We start from the raw sequence: 13,805 nt of genomic DNA, 5'->3' as shown, positions 1-13,805 counted from the left end.
GTAAGCACAGAGACTTGGGACATCCTCTGGCACTAGAATCCATAATTCCTACTTTCTGCCTTGCTGGTTCATAACACAAGTCAGTCCATTATGCAAAGAATATAAACCTCACTTTAACTTTTTTTAATGTGATTTTGAGTTTTTCCTCCCCCAGGCATATACAAAGGACTCCAAGGTTCTTTTGGAATAAATTCATGCTAGCACATACTGCATGCATACTTAGAATCCTAGAATCACAGAGTGATGGGGTTGGAAGGGACCTTTAGAGCTCATCCAGTCCAACCCCCCTGCAGAAGCAGGTTCACCTAGATCAGGTCACACAGGAATGTGTCCAGGTGGGTCTTGAAGCCCTCCAAGGAAGGAGCCTCCACACCCTCCCTGAGCAGCCTGGGCCAGGGCTCCCTCACTCAAACACTGACACAGTTTTTCCTTGTATTTAAATGGAACTGTTTGTGTTCCAACTTCATCCCATCACCCCTTGTCCTGTTGCTAGATACCATAGAAAAAAGTGCTGCCCCAACCTCCTGACACCCACCAGTGAGATATTTGCAAATGTTAATGAGCTCCCCCCTAAGTCTCCTCATCTCCAGCCTGAACAGCCCCAGGTCCCACAGCCTTTCCTCAGCAGGAAGATGCTCCAGTCCCCTCAGCATCTTGGTGTCCCTGCACTGGCCTCTCTCCAGCACTTCCCTGTCCCTCTGGAGCTGGGGAGCCCAGAACTGGACACAGGACTCCAGCTGAGGTCTCAGCAGGGCAGCACAACCTCCCTGGCCCTACTGCCCACACTCTTCTAGATGCCCCCAGGCTGCCATTAGCTTCTTGCCCATGAGGCCACATTGGTGCTCATGGGCAGTTTATTGGAAATCAGCACTCCCAGGTCTCTTTCTGCATAGCAGCTCTCCAGCAGTTTGACCCCCATGCATACTTAATGCATGTCTAGTGCAAGGAGTTTAGAAGTGGATTTCTGCATATAGTCCTTTGTCATTTCAGACGTTCACAGAATGTTAAGGGCTGGAAAGGACCTCAAAAGCTCATCCAGTGCCACCCCCCTGCCAGAGCAGCACCACCTAGAGCAGGGCACACAGGGACTCGTGCAGGTGGGCTGGAATGTCTCCAGAGAAGGAGCCTCCACAGCCCATGTATGGTGCTGCTCTGAGTTAGTGTTCAGGCATAGCCTTGAGGGACATTTGTACTCCCTGGGCATTTGTCTGAAAGAGGTTAATAATGCTGAAACTCCATTTCTGTGTTTGTCCCATTTTAGGAACGGATGCAGTAATTCCTGCTTTTAATCCTTTGAAGGGATTGGAAGGTGTTAGCATGAAAATCATCCTGTTTAAGATTAGCTGTTTGCTACTTGCTTGCCTGTAAAGAAAGAAACAAACATGTCTTTTGTTCTCTTCTAGAATGCACAGATCATTCCAAGTCTGTAAAACCCCTTCCTTCGGGCTCCAAGTCTGCACGGCTCAACCTTCACCATCCAATGCCCCCATGTGGGAGCTACTTCGTGTCTGACAGTGAACTGTCAGAGGACAGTTCTGGTTTTGGCCATGCTGGACCTTCCTCAAGGCCTGGGTTGCAGAATCAGAAGAAAGCACATGGTCATCCACCAGTTTTCTCTGTTCATCATGAAAAAGCTGGTGATGGTGAATTCTTTCCCCTGGCTGCAGAAGCAGATTGCAGCAGGAGTGAGGATCTCAACGGCAGCACATCTTTGGGAATGGAAAGGTTGGGGAAGGAGCTGCTTCAACAGAGCAGAAGAGAAGCAGAACAAAAGGCAGCTAGAAATTATCCTTTGCCTGGTAGCCAAACAACTCAACTTAATGAGGCTGAGGAGAAAGACCTACCACCAAGACAGAGAAGCCACTCCAGTAGGAACTTAGATGAACTCTGGATTAAGTTTTTGGAGTGCCAGAAGAGACACCAGCACCGTGATTTGAGGAGGAGCAGCGAGCTGTCCCTTGTTGAACGCCTGGATCGACTGGCCAGGGTCCTTCAGAATCCCATTAAGCATACACTGATACCAACAAAATGTGAAAGGGGTGTTTCTGAAAAGACAATCATGGGAAAAGAGCAGAAGAAAAGCAAATTGCCAGGAAAGAGTGTGTCTGAAAGTACCACAGAGCCTAATGCAACACATGTTGGAGAAGGACCACGCATCACCCATAACAAAAATAGCTTTGTTGAGCTCAGGAAAAATAGGTCAGGAGAAAAATGTATCTGCCACCTGACTAAAATGTTGGAGCACCAGCAGTACTTGGAAAGTCCTAGTGACAGTTCCTCAGAGACAAGGCTTAGCAGAGATCATGGCACCACCATCAGTTCCACTACCTCAGAATCGGATGTGGTGACCCAAACCGAGCTGGAAACTGCTACTCAGACTGAAGTGAGCAGTTCCATTTCCACCATTGATACTGCCAGGCTGATCAGGGCTTTTGGGCATGAAAGAGTGGAGGTGTCACCAATACTCTCCCAGCTTTATTGTACCATCCACCAGCAGAAAAGTCGCTCTGAAAAGTGGGACAAGGGAAGTGACCAAGCAGAGGGTGTAGAATATCCAAAGGCTGCTTCTGGGAGACACAGGAAGATGAAAGACATCCAGGTATGTGGCCAGACCAAAAGACTGTTTTACCTAATCTTTACAACACTTAAACTCCTCTACAGTGACAGGGTTTATTCTTAGGAGAATCATTTCAAATTGCCCAGAGCATGTTGTTTGTGTGGTAGGTTTCTTTGATCTAAGGAGCTCAAACAAGTCTGTCTGCCTCTCCAGGAATAAGGACAAGCTCAGAACAGCTTAAACCATCACTTGTGCTTTCTTTCCCTTTGTTCTTATTTGTCTTTTTTCTGTCTCTTATTTATCTTGGGAAGCAAGATCCTGCTGTATGTGATTTCTGGTTACCTGCAGGTTCTGTGCTGTAGCAATCCCCCAAGACAGTGCTGGTAAGTTGAGGTGGTACATTTTGCTACCTGAACACCTCTGGCAACAACAGAGACCATTTCACTGGAGTTACTGGTTGAATTTTCTTCCTGATTGTCCCTTTTAAATGTTGGAATCACTTTGTCTTGCTGAGTGTTGGCTGTAAGCTTCTTCAGTTTCTGTATTTGGCAGACCAAGTCTCCTGTCTAAGGAGTCAGGGTGAAAATGAGCAGTGAAGCTGTTTGACAGTGCAGAAAATCGCTGATGACTTCAGCTGAATTTGGCCCTTTGGAGGAGAAATGAAAGTGAGTTTGCTGAAAGGGGGCCTTGCCATGGTTTTGGTGATTGAATGAGAGTGTTTTGCTGTTCTGTAACATACATTAACCCTGAAAAGTACAGGAGCAAGTGAGAAAGATTGTATTACCAGGGGAAAGTGGAATTGCCATCGTTACTATTAGATTACGTGGAAAGGAGTTAGCTTTTTCAAACAGAAACAACTGCAGGGAATGAATGGATGTCTGGGGCAAAACAGCCTTCCACAAGGCTAAGAATGCTTAAAACATATCACAGAATCACAGAGTGATGGGATTGGAAGGGACCTTTAGAGATCATCCAGTGCAACCCCCCTGCAGAAGCAGGTTCACCTAGATCAGGTCACACAGGAACATGTCCAGGTGGGGCTTGAAGCCCTCCAAGGAAGGAGCCTCCACACCCTCCCTGGGCAGCCTGGGCCAGGGCTCCCTCACTCAAACACTGACACAGTTTTTCCTTGTGTTTAAGTGAAATTTTTTATGTTCCAGCTTCATCCCATCACCCCTTGTCCTGTTGCTGGATACAATGGCAGCACAGCCTCTGGGGAATCAGCCAGTGCTCCCAGTTTGGTGCCAGCAGGGAACTTGCTGAGGGTCCCTCTGTGCCCTCACCCAGGTGGTTGATGAAGATGTTGACCAAGACTGGCCCCAGAACCCATCCCTGTGCAACTCCACTGGCCACAGGCCTCCAACTCGACTCTGTGCCATTGCTCAGCACCCTCTGGGCTCTGTCATTCAGCAGCTCTCCATCCACCTCACTGTCCACTCATCCCAGCCACACTGCCTCAGCTTTCTGATCAGGGTGTTGTGGGAGACAGTGTCCAAAGCCTTGCTGAAGTCAAGGCAGATGCCATCTGCTGCTCTCCCCTCATCCAGCCAGCTGGTTGTGCACGCACAGAAGGCATCAGGTTGGTCAAACAGGATTTCCCCTTGGTGAAGCCATGTTGACTCCCCCTGATAACCATTTTTCCTTCCTATGTTCAGTGATAACATGCAGGATGAGTTGTTCCATCACCTTTCCAGGGATGGAGCTGAGGCTGACTGGCCTGGAGTGTCCTGGGTCGTCCTTCCTGCCCTTTGTGCAGCCTGCAGTGCCATTGGCCTTGCTGCAGCCCTCAGGCACCTCACCTGTTTCTTTATAGTACTTATTTAAGGGTAAAAGAAAATGGACATCAATGACACCACTGTCCATGTAGTAATAAGATTAGAATCTAACATTTCCCATGTGGCTGTGGTATTTAGATGATTTTATTCCTTGTTCTATTCCTAAGACTAATCTTCCAATGACTATTTGGTCCTTAAAACCAACATGGAGCCTTGTTAGAACCACCCATGAGATGATTGACTGCAATAATACATGACAATAAAGACTTTTTGTGGCATTTACCCCATATGGCTTTAGAAAGTGATATCTTCTATCTGCTGATCAGAGGATTGTTTTGGTTGGGGAAGACCTTGAAGCTCCTGCAGTCCCAGCCCTGTCCTCATCCTGCCCAGCCCAGCACTGACCCACAGCCCTCAGCACCTCAGCTCCAGGCTTTGGGATCCCTCCAGGGCTGGGCACTCCCCCAGCTCCCTGGGCAGCCTGGCACAGGGGTGACACCCCTCTCAGGGAAACAGTTCTGCCCCAGCTCCAACCTCAACCTCCCCTGGGGCAGCTTGAGGCTGTTTCCTCTTGTCCTGTCATTCATTACTGGGGAGCAGAGACTGATCCCCAGCTCACTACAGCTTCCCTCCAGAGAGTTGTAGGAAGTGATGAGGTGTCCTCTGAGCCTCCTCCAGGATAAATAACCCCAAATGATTGTGTAGGCTTCTTTTTAGCAACACATTTAGACTGATGACCTACCTCCAATAAGGAATGAGAGAAAATTGATGGCAAAAAAAAGCCTTAAAATCCAAATGTTGGTGATTTCTGTGCTGCTTGACTGAACAGAAATGGAGATGATGTGTTTTTTAGTTGCAAATATCTGTGGATCAGAAACAGATACACATTTATTTATAGCAGGAGGCCTACTCCTGGAGAGACTGCTGCACAAATCTTTCAGACAAGCTGCACTTTGGAGCTCAGGTTTTCTGTGGCAGCCCATTGTCAGCTCAGCTTCCAGGAAACTTGGTTACAGCTTCTTTTTTCTTATTTATTTATAGATGCTGAACCCATCCCAGAAGCTTTTTTATCTATTCCAGTTTCTGTTACTTCTAAAGCACTCTTCAAGCTGCCATCTGGTAGCAGGTACAAAGCTGAAGGTTGAGCTATTCAACTGCTGAAGGGCTTTGAAACACTGCACTGAATATTCTAGTCCAAATAGGAATCTGCATGTCAATAATCAGTATTGAGTGGCTGGGGGGATTGATTTCTGCAGGCTGGCATGCATGTGCATGCAAATGGGTTATCTTGGGTTTTATTCCTTGCTTTATACTCTCTTCCCTTTTGCTGAGCACATATTCAAATTTGCTTCTGTTCACTGAAGGAAGGCAGATATCTGCTACATCTGCCTAGTGCACTCTGCTGGAGCTCTGGCTGTTTTCTGGAACTGCAAATCCCCAGTTCTTGCCACTGTGCACAGGGGTAAAAACTGCCTCCTGTAGTGTTGAAATGAAATGATGTTCCTTGTGCACCTGGGGAGGAACAACCCCCTGCAGCAGCACAGGCTGGGGGTGAGCTGCTGGAGAGCAGCTCCAGGAGAGGGACCTGGCAGTGCTGGGGGAGAATCAACTGCCCATGAGCAGCAACGTGGGCTCGTGGGCAAGAAGCCAACGGCAGCCTGGGGGCATTGAGGAGAGTGTGGGCAGCAGGGCCAGGGAGGTTGTGCTGCCCCTCTGCTCTGCCAGAGCTGCTGAGGCCTCATCTGGAGTCCTGTGTCCAGTTCTGGGCTCCCCAGCTCCAGAGGGACAGGGAAGTGCTGGAGAGAGGCCAGTGCAGGGACACCAAGATGCTGAGGGGACTGGAGCATCTTCCTGCTGAGGAAAGGCTGTGGGATCTGGGGCTGTTCAGGCTGGAGAAGAGGAGACTGAGGGGGGAGCTCATTAATAGTTACAAATATCTCAATGATGGGTGTCAGGAGCTTGGGGCAGCACTTTAGTCTGTTGTATCCAGGGCCAGGACAAGGGGTGATGGGATGAAGCTGGAACACAAAAAGTTCCATTTAAACCCAAGGAGAAGCTCCTTTGGTGCTGAGGTGAGGGAGCCCTGGCCCAGGCTGCCCAGGGAGGGTGTGGAGGCTCCTTCTTGGGAGGTTTCCAACCCCACCTGGACACGTTTCTGTGTGACCTGATCTAGATGGGACCTGTTTTGGCAGGGGTTTGGACTGGATGATCTCTAAAGGTCCATTCCAACCCCCACTGTTCTGTGACTCCAGTGGTGCCAGCCAAGCTGCAACAAGAAGGTGATTAGAAGAGGCTGTGTTTGCATCGTGGCTGGCATTCTGAGTTACCAACAGGATGCTAATTGCTATGATCAAGGGGGAAAAAAAAGCAGTTAATAATTAAAACTGAAGTTCAGTGGAGTTGCAGAGATTGGTCTGTGCTGCACTGCTGGGCTTGAAGCCTGGGGAGGCACTGCCAGTTAATTGCTGTTAATAAAGCACTAACCTGTTCTGCATTCTATATCAGCAAAGAGCTTGTGGGTTGGTTGCAGTACACTGGCAGAGCATGTTCCTTCTTCAATGGCTGCACAATTAGAACAGGTCAGCAAATTAAAAGTGATTTATGTTAAGGAGGTTGTGCTGCTTACATCCCTGCAGCTGGCACTTCAGTTTCTGTGGCCACTGGCAGCCACTCTCTCACCACATGTATCTTCTGTTTCTTCCTGAGCTTAATTTTCTCTAGCTGGAGGACTCTGTGGAATGAGGAGCTCAGGCTGAGAGAACTTCCCATGCTTTGAAAGCACTTGGCTGTTTCAAACAGAACTGGAGCTCATTGTGAATTTACATCATCTTCATCTTTCAGGACAGTTTGTCCCTCCAGCAAACATTTAGAGGCTTTTGGTTCAAGAGAGTAGGAATATCAGATTCACTTTAGGCATTGATTCCCCCTCTTCCCAAAGAAGAAACATCACACTTTGCTGTCTCTCATGCAAGTGCAGCCAGTGAATGATCTTGCCCCAGCAAAGCTTTTGTGTAAGTCTGCCTGGAGAGTCTGTGTTGTCCCAGGAATGCAGAACCAATGAGCTGGATGATGCTCAGCACCCTGCAGAACCTGATCACAGGCAGGCTGCTCCCTATAGAAACAGTGTGCTGCTCTTACTGTCATGGGATACTAAAAGTGCACTGGGGCATGAGGCTAAAGTCAAGACTGGCACTTGTATGGCAAAGCAATATGAGACAGTGTGATAAACACCTGAAGAGCAGTGGGCTCAAGCTACCACAAGAGTGACAGCCACAACATTTCCCTTGCTGTTTAAAACCCACTTTCTCTTCATTTCAGTTGGTATTTCAAGGATTCCTCTTCTCTTGCATGTTTTTTTCCAGAGTGCAATCTCCTTTTCCTCAGATTCAGCTTCTCCCAGCAGCAGTTTCTGGGGCCCAAGCTCTGCTCTGAGTAACAAGCGATGCACCAGGATGCTGAACAAAGGCATCCAAGCAGGTGAGTTGTTCATTCCAAACTTGTCTCTTCTGTATTTGCTTCTGCCTTTCATCTCTTTGGAAACCAGTCTGGTGTGTGTTTCTGCTGGTGGGCATGTACATGCAGCATCCTTCACGTGCTTTTAGAGAAAGCTGTTATGTTCTCATTAAAAGGAACCATTTCATTTCCTTTCCTGATCTGCTATAGGAGCCAGTTTTCTCACTTCTAAGTTTATTAACCTAAGCTTCTGGTTGATTCCAATAGCAAAGGTGGACTAAGTGTGTTCTTTTCTATATTGTTTTCTCCACAAGACATCTGTCACTGACAGGATGTATTCTGTAGGCATATGCTGTTGCTGTGGGGAACTGCAGTGTTTCATATGCTTGGTAATTTTTGGGTGTTATATTCTATGTCAGGCTTAAGCTGGTCCTGGATTGGTGCAGTTCTGCATTGACTTCATTTTCTTCATTGTTTTCATTAACACACCAACCAGAGGCTGTGCTGCCAGTCAGTGAGATATCAACTGGCTTGAGAGTAGGGCAGAGCAAGGGCAGAGTCCTGCAGCTGGGGAGGAACAACCCCCTGCAGCAGCACAGGCTGGGGGTGACCTGCTGGAGAGCAGCTCCAGGAGAGGGACCTGGCAGTGCTGGGGGAGAATCAACTGCCCATGAGCAGCAACGTGGGCTCGTGGGCAAGAAGCCAATGGCAGCCTGGGGGCATTGAGGAGAGTGTGGGCAGCAGGGCCAGGGAGGTTGTGCTGCCCCTCTGCTCTGCCAGAGCTGCTGAGGCCTCATCTGGGTGTCAGGAGCTTGGGGCAGCACTTTTTTTTCTGTTGTATCCAGTCACAGGACAAGGGGTGATGGGATGAAGCTGGAACACAAAAAGTTCCAATGAAACATAAGGGAAAACTTTCAGTGCTGAGGTGAGGGAGCCCTGGCCCAGGCTGCCCAGGGAGGGTGTGGAGGCTCCTTCTCAGGAGGTTTCCAACCCCACCTCGACACATTTCTGTGTGACCTGATCTGGGTGGGATCTGCTGTGGTAGGCAGTTGGACTGGATGATCTCTAAAGGTCCATTCCAACCCCACCATTCTGTGACTTCCCCTTATCAGATTGAGTAATGGCTTTGTTTTATTCATCAGACATATCAGTTATGTATTACTGCTCGTTTTTTTGGTCATGTGCAAGTGGACTCAATCAGAAAGGTATTTTCATGGCTTGTTTTCATGATCCTGTTGCAACATTTTCAATGTTAGTTGCAGCCTTCCACTCTGTTTCTGTTGAGTGTTTGTGGTGATGTTTCTTTTAAGTATTGGTAGTGCTGTGGGTGAACCAGCCTTCTATAGCTGAACCAGAACTTTGGATGGGTAAGCCAACAGGTCCATGAAACCCTGCAGTTCCAGTGTCCAAAATGTGAGGCTGTATGTTGACCTGCCTTTGTGCAGCAGCAGATTTGAAGTTGACTTTTCTGAGAGTCAACTCAGGGCCATAGTTGGTTCAAGTTCATTTACCCTCCCCATGTTCATGTGTATCTAGATCTGCTTTTTTTGGTTGGGATACTTGATTGACAGCCCTTTCTTTTGCCTTGGGTTACCATCTGATTAGTCACTGTACACACTGTTCTATATTCCCACTTACAGTTAAAGCATTTGGGCTTTTGCAAGAGGGGTAAAGAAAGTGATCTTTGAAGTTAAAAGTGAAAATGTCACCCCCTGAACTGTTCATGTCACATGCTGATGTTGCAGTGCTCCCAGCTGCTCTGGAATGAGATATTACTGCTTCATTTTCAACTACAGGAGACTTGGAGATTGTGAACAGTGCAACTAAGAAGAACACTCGAGATGTTGGTGTGACTTTTCCTACCCCAAGGTGTAGCCAACCAAGCCAAGAGCCACAGGAAGCCTGGCACCGTGTGGATGGTAATTCTGGGGAGTCAGATGGTGTGGTCACAGCTCATCAGGCAGCAGGAAGGAAGGGTAAGCAGAAGGGACAGCCAGGCAGGCTTGTGTCATGGAGAAAAGGACAGAAAGGAGCAGACTGCATTTGCCACAAGGTCAGTCCAACATACACTTTCTCTGCAGGTCAGAAAGGCTGAACCTCTCAACAGCACCAAGCAAAACAGGAGAGGAGGATTAGCTAGGACACAGAGTAGCCTGTCACTGTAGAGTCAGTTCTTATTCTGACTTTAGTCAGTGAACTATAAACAAAAACAGGGTGACAAGTGAGCTCTCTGTTAATATACAAGTCAAAGCTCTTTTATGATGGCATTTTCAGTCAAGCTGTTAGATGCAGCCTCACCAGTGAAGGCAGGACATAGGAAGCAATGAATAAAGCAGGGAAAGATGAATGAGGTGGGAATCACATAGATACTTACTTTAGATTATCAGAGTATAAATAGTTCTGTTAATTTCCCAGTAATTGGTCACTGTAACTTGTAATTATTGGCTCATGTGTTGAGCCTTCAAAGAGCAAGTCATAGAATCAGAGAATGGGAGGGGTTGGAAGGGACCTTTAGAGCTCATCCAGCCCAACCCCCCTGCAGAAGCAGCTCCCACCTAGATCAGGTCACATAGGAAGGGTTTTTTCAGGAGTTCTTGAAGGAAGGTTATCATACCAGAAGAACTAGACTTGTCTTCCTCTTTTAGTGTAGCCTCCTGACTCTCTTTTTTCCTCTCTTCAACTGTTAGAGAGTAGGAGAGGGGAAAGGGAGCTGGGGGTGCTGGTGGGCAGCAGGATGAGATGAGCCAGCAACATGCCCTTGTGGCCAAGAGGCCAATGGCATCCTGGGGTGGATGAGAAAGGCTGTGGGCAGTAGGTCAGAGAGGTTCTGCTGCCCCTCTGCTCTGCCCTGCTGAGACCACATCTGGGATAGTGTGTCCGGTTCTGGGCCCCTCAGTTGCAGAAGGACAGGGAGCTGCTGGAGAGAGCTCAGTGCAGGGCACAGAGATGCTGGAGTGGAGCATCTGCCTTGTGCTGAAAGGCTGAGGGAGCTGGGGCTCTGCAGCTTGGAGGAGACTGAGGAGTGACCTCATTCATGTTACAAATCCATCAAGGGTGGGTGTGAGGAGGCTGGAGCCAGGCTGTGCTCAGTGATGGCCAATGATAGGACAAGGGGCAATGGGGACAAGCTGGAGCAGAAGAGGTTCCAAAGCAACACAAGGACAAAGTTGTTCCCTGCTGAGGTGAGGGAGCACTGGCAGGGGCTGCCCAGATGGGCTGTGGAGGCTCCTTCTCTGGAGACATCCCAACCCAGCTGGATGAGTCCCTGTGTGCCCTGCTCTAGGTGGTGCTGCTCTGGCAGGGGGGTTGCACTGGATGAGCTTTGCAGCTCCCTTCCAACCCTTGAGCCTCTGTGGTTGATTTTTTCCCCCTCTTTCCCCCACCCATTTCCATTTAAATTTCCTGTCAGTCCTCACAGCATCATGATTAAATGTTTAAAAATATTTGCCTTACTCACCATTGTTGTCACAGGGACAAATCTCTCTCTCTCATACCAGTTCCATTTAGAAAACTCCATATATCCAAAGTAGTAGCTGATGCATTCGAATCCCATTTTGTGTGTGAGCTGTGAGTAATCTGATTTGTGTGTACATATTTAACATTTGGAAGATGCAAAGTCTTTGATCTTCTTCTATAAAAAGCCACAGGACTGAGGATAGCAGAGAGGCTCCTTAGAAATGTGTAATTGCTGATAAATAACTGTTCTTTCTATAGACAGCAACTTGCAAATGAAGCCACTTGGTGCTTTTTCACAAGTGTTTGAGAAAGGCTTGCTGGTTTCCTGACACTTGGCACAACAATGCTTTTGAGGTGTTTCTTGCAGCCACTGATTGGAATTAGCCAAAACTTGGCCATTGTCATGGTTTAAGCTCAGCTGGCATCACACAGCTGCTCCCACACTGCCCCCAGCGAAGGAATCAAAGGGTAAAAGGGAGAAAACTTGTATGTTAAGACAAAGTTTACTAGGGAAAGCAAAAGCCATGTGCACAAGCAAAGCAAACTGAGGAATTCACTCACCACATCCCGTTGAAGGTGTTGAGATGTCCCCAGGACAGCAGGGCTGCATCTTGTGTGACAGGGGAAGACAAACACCATCCTTTCTCCACCCTTTCTGAACATCCACCCTCCCTCCTGCAGCTTTACCTGCTGAGCATGGCCTCGTATGGTCTGGGACATCCCCTGGGTCAGCTGTCCTGGCTGTGTTCCCCCTTCTCAGCTCCTCCTGCACCCCCAGCTACTCATTGGCAGGACAATGTGAGGAGCAGAAAAGGCCTTGACTCTGTGCAAGCCCTGCTCAGCAGTGACTGAAATGTTTCCAGCACAGTCCCAAAACACAGCCCCACACTGGCTACTGGGAAGAACATTAGTTCTTTGCCAGCCAAAATCAACACAGGCATAAAGGGCCATAGGTGGGGATGGAAAATAGGCAGATGTATTGCTTACAGCCTTTCTTCTGGGGTCTTTCAACAGGGATTTCACACCTTGTGCACGCAGAAGACTTGAAATCTGAATCTAGGAAAGAAAACCACTCCTCTTCTGGCCCTGGTGTATCTTGGTTTGAACCATTGACTTGCACAAAGCCTTGGAGAGAGCCTCTCCGAGAGAAGAACTGGCAAGAGCAGCAGCACAGCAACAGGCTTCAGCCAGCACTCCCAGCAAGAGATGCTGAGAACAGAGTCCCACGGCCCTTCGTGAAGCTGACGTTGCAGGTAGAGGCATGTGGCACTGTAAGCTGCTGAGATCTCAGGAGTCAGGCTAAATCTTGTGGAAACCCTTTTTATCCCTTCTTAAAATGTATTTAGTCTTGGTAATCATTGAAAGTCAACATGTTGCAGACTGCTATGAAAAACCAAAGCAAGAGAAACCCAAGAAAAGCAACAAATTCATCACCTTTTGCTTCTGGTAACTTGGCTTTCCACAATATGCCTTTGGATCCATTTGATCTTCTAGGGCTTAAATCATTTGGCTTCAGAGACTAAAGGGAATGTAACTGGCACAATGTCAAGTCAAACTTGCTTCTATGCACAAATGATACTGTGTGATGTACACAGAATGTGATTAAAAGGGGGTTAAATGCATCCAGTGAGTTCAAGCAGTGCATGTGTGTGTGTACACAACCTGTGCCTCAAGTCAGGAGTGATCACTCTACATGTCTGTGGAAACATGAAGGGTGGTCTATAGAAATAGCTTTAAAAGAGTGGGGCAGAGAGGAACCTGCTGAGGTTCAACAAGGACAAGGGCAGAGTCCTGCAGCTGGGGAGGAACAACCCCCTGCAGCAGCACAGGCTGGGGGTGACCTGCTGGAGAGCAGCTCCAGGAGAGGGACCTGGCAGTGCTGGGGGAGAATCAACTGCCCATGAGCAGCAACGTGGGCTCGTGGGCAAGAAGCCAATGGCAGCCTGGGGGCATTGAGGAGAGTGTGGGCAGCAGGGCCAGGGAGGTTGTGCTGCCCCTCTGCTCTGCCAGAGCTGCTGAGGCCTCATCTGGAGTCCTGTGTCCAGTTCTGGGCTCCCCAGCTCCAGAGGGACAGGGAAGTGCTGGAGAGAGGCCAGTGCAGGGACACCAAGATGCTGAGGGGACTGGAGCATCTTCCTGCTGAGGAAAGGCTGTGGGACCTGGGGCTGTTCAGTCTGGAGAAGAGGAGACTGAGGGGCGATCTCATTAATAGCTACAAATATCTCACTGGTGGGTGTCAGGAGGTTGGGGCAGCACTTTAGTCTGTTGTATCCAGTGCCAGGACAAGGGGTGATGGGATGAAGCTGGAACACAGAAAATTCCACTGAAACCCAAGGAGAAACTCCTTTGATGCTGAGGTGAGAGAGCCCTGGCACAGGCTGCCCAGGGAGGGTGTGGAGGCTCCTTCTCAGGAGGTTTCCAAACCCACCTGGACACGTTCCTGTGTGACCTGATCTAAGTGGGATCTGCTGTGGCAGGGAGCTGGACTGATGATCTCTAAAGGTCCTTTCCAACCCCACCACTGTGTGACTCTGTGATCCACAGCAAGTGAAATGTAAACTGGG

General features: G+C 48.6%; 1 protein-coding gene across 3 annotated transcripts in view; it reads left to right on the top strand.

The window, feature by feature from the left end:
• The window catches only part of ALMS1 (ALMS1 centrosome and basal body associated protein), a 92,172-nt gene that overhangs the window by 65,915 nt on the left and 12,452 nt on the right, over positions 1-13,805 (top strand). For all 3 annotated transcript variants that reach the window (XM_061993358.1, XM_061993357.1, XM_061993354.1), the window contains 4 exons: positions 1,404-2,599; positions 7,695-7,809; positions 9,582-9,704; positions 12,256-12,494. In XM_061993358.1, coding sequence (XP_061849342.1) covers positions 1,404-2,599; positions 7,695-7,809; positions 9,582-9,704; positions 12,256-12,494 — 1,673 coding nt within the window. The remainder of the gene's footprint in view (positions 1-1,403; positions 2,600-7,694; positions 7,810-9,581; positions 9,705-12,255; positions 12,495-13,805) is intronic.

This window comes from Colius striatus, chromosome 3, assembly GCF_028858725.1.
Source record: "Colius striatus isolate bColStr4 chromosome 3, bColStr4.1.hap1, whole genome shotgun sequence".
NCBI classification, from domain to species: domain Eukaryota; kingdom Metazoa; phylum Chordata; class Aves; order Coliiformes; family Coliidae; genus Colius; species Colius striatus.
This window is presented reverse-complemented; position numbering and strand designations above follow the sequence as displayed.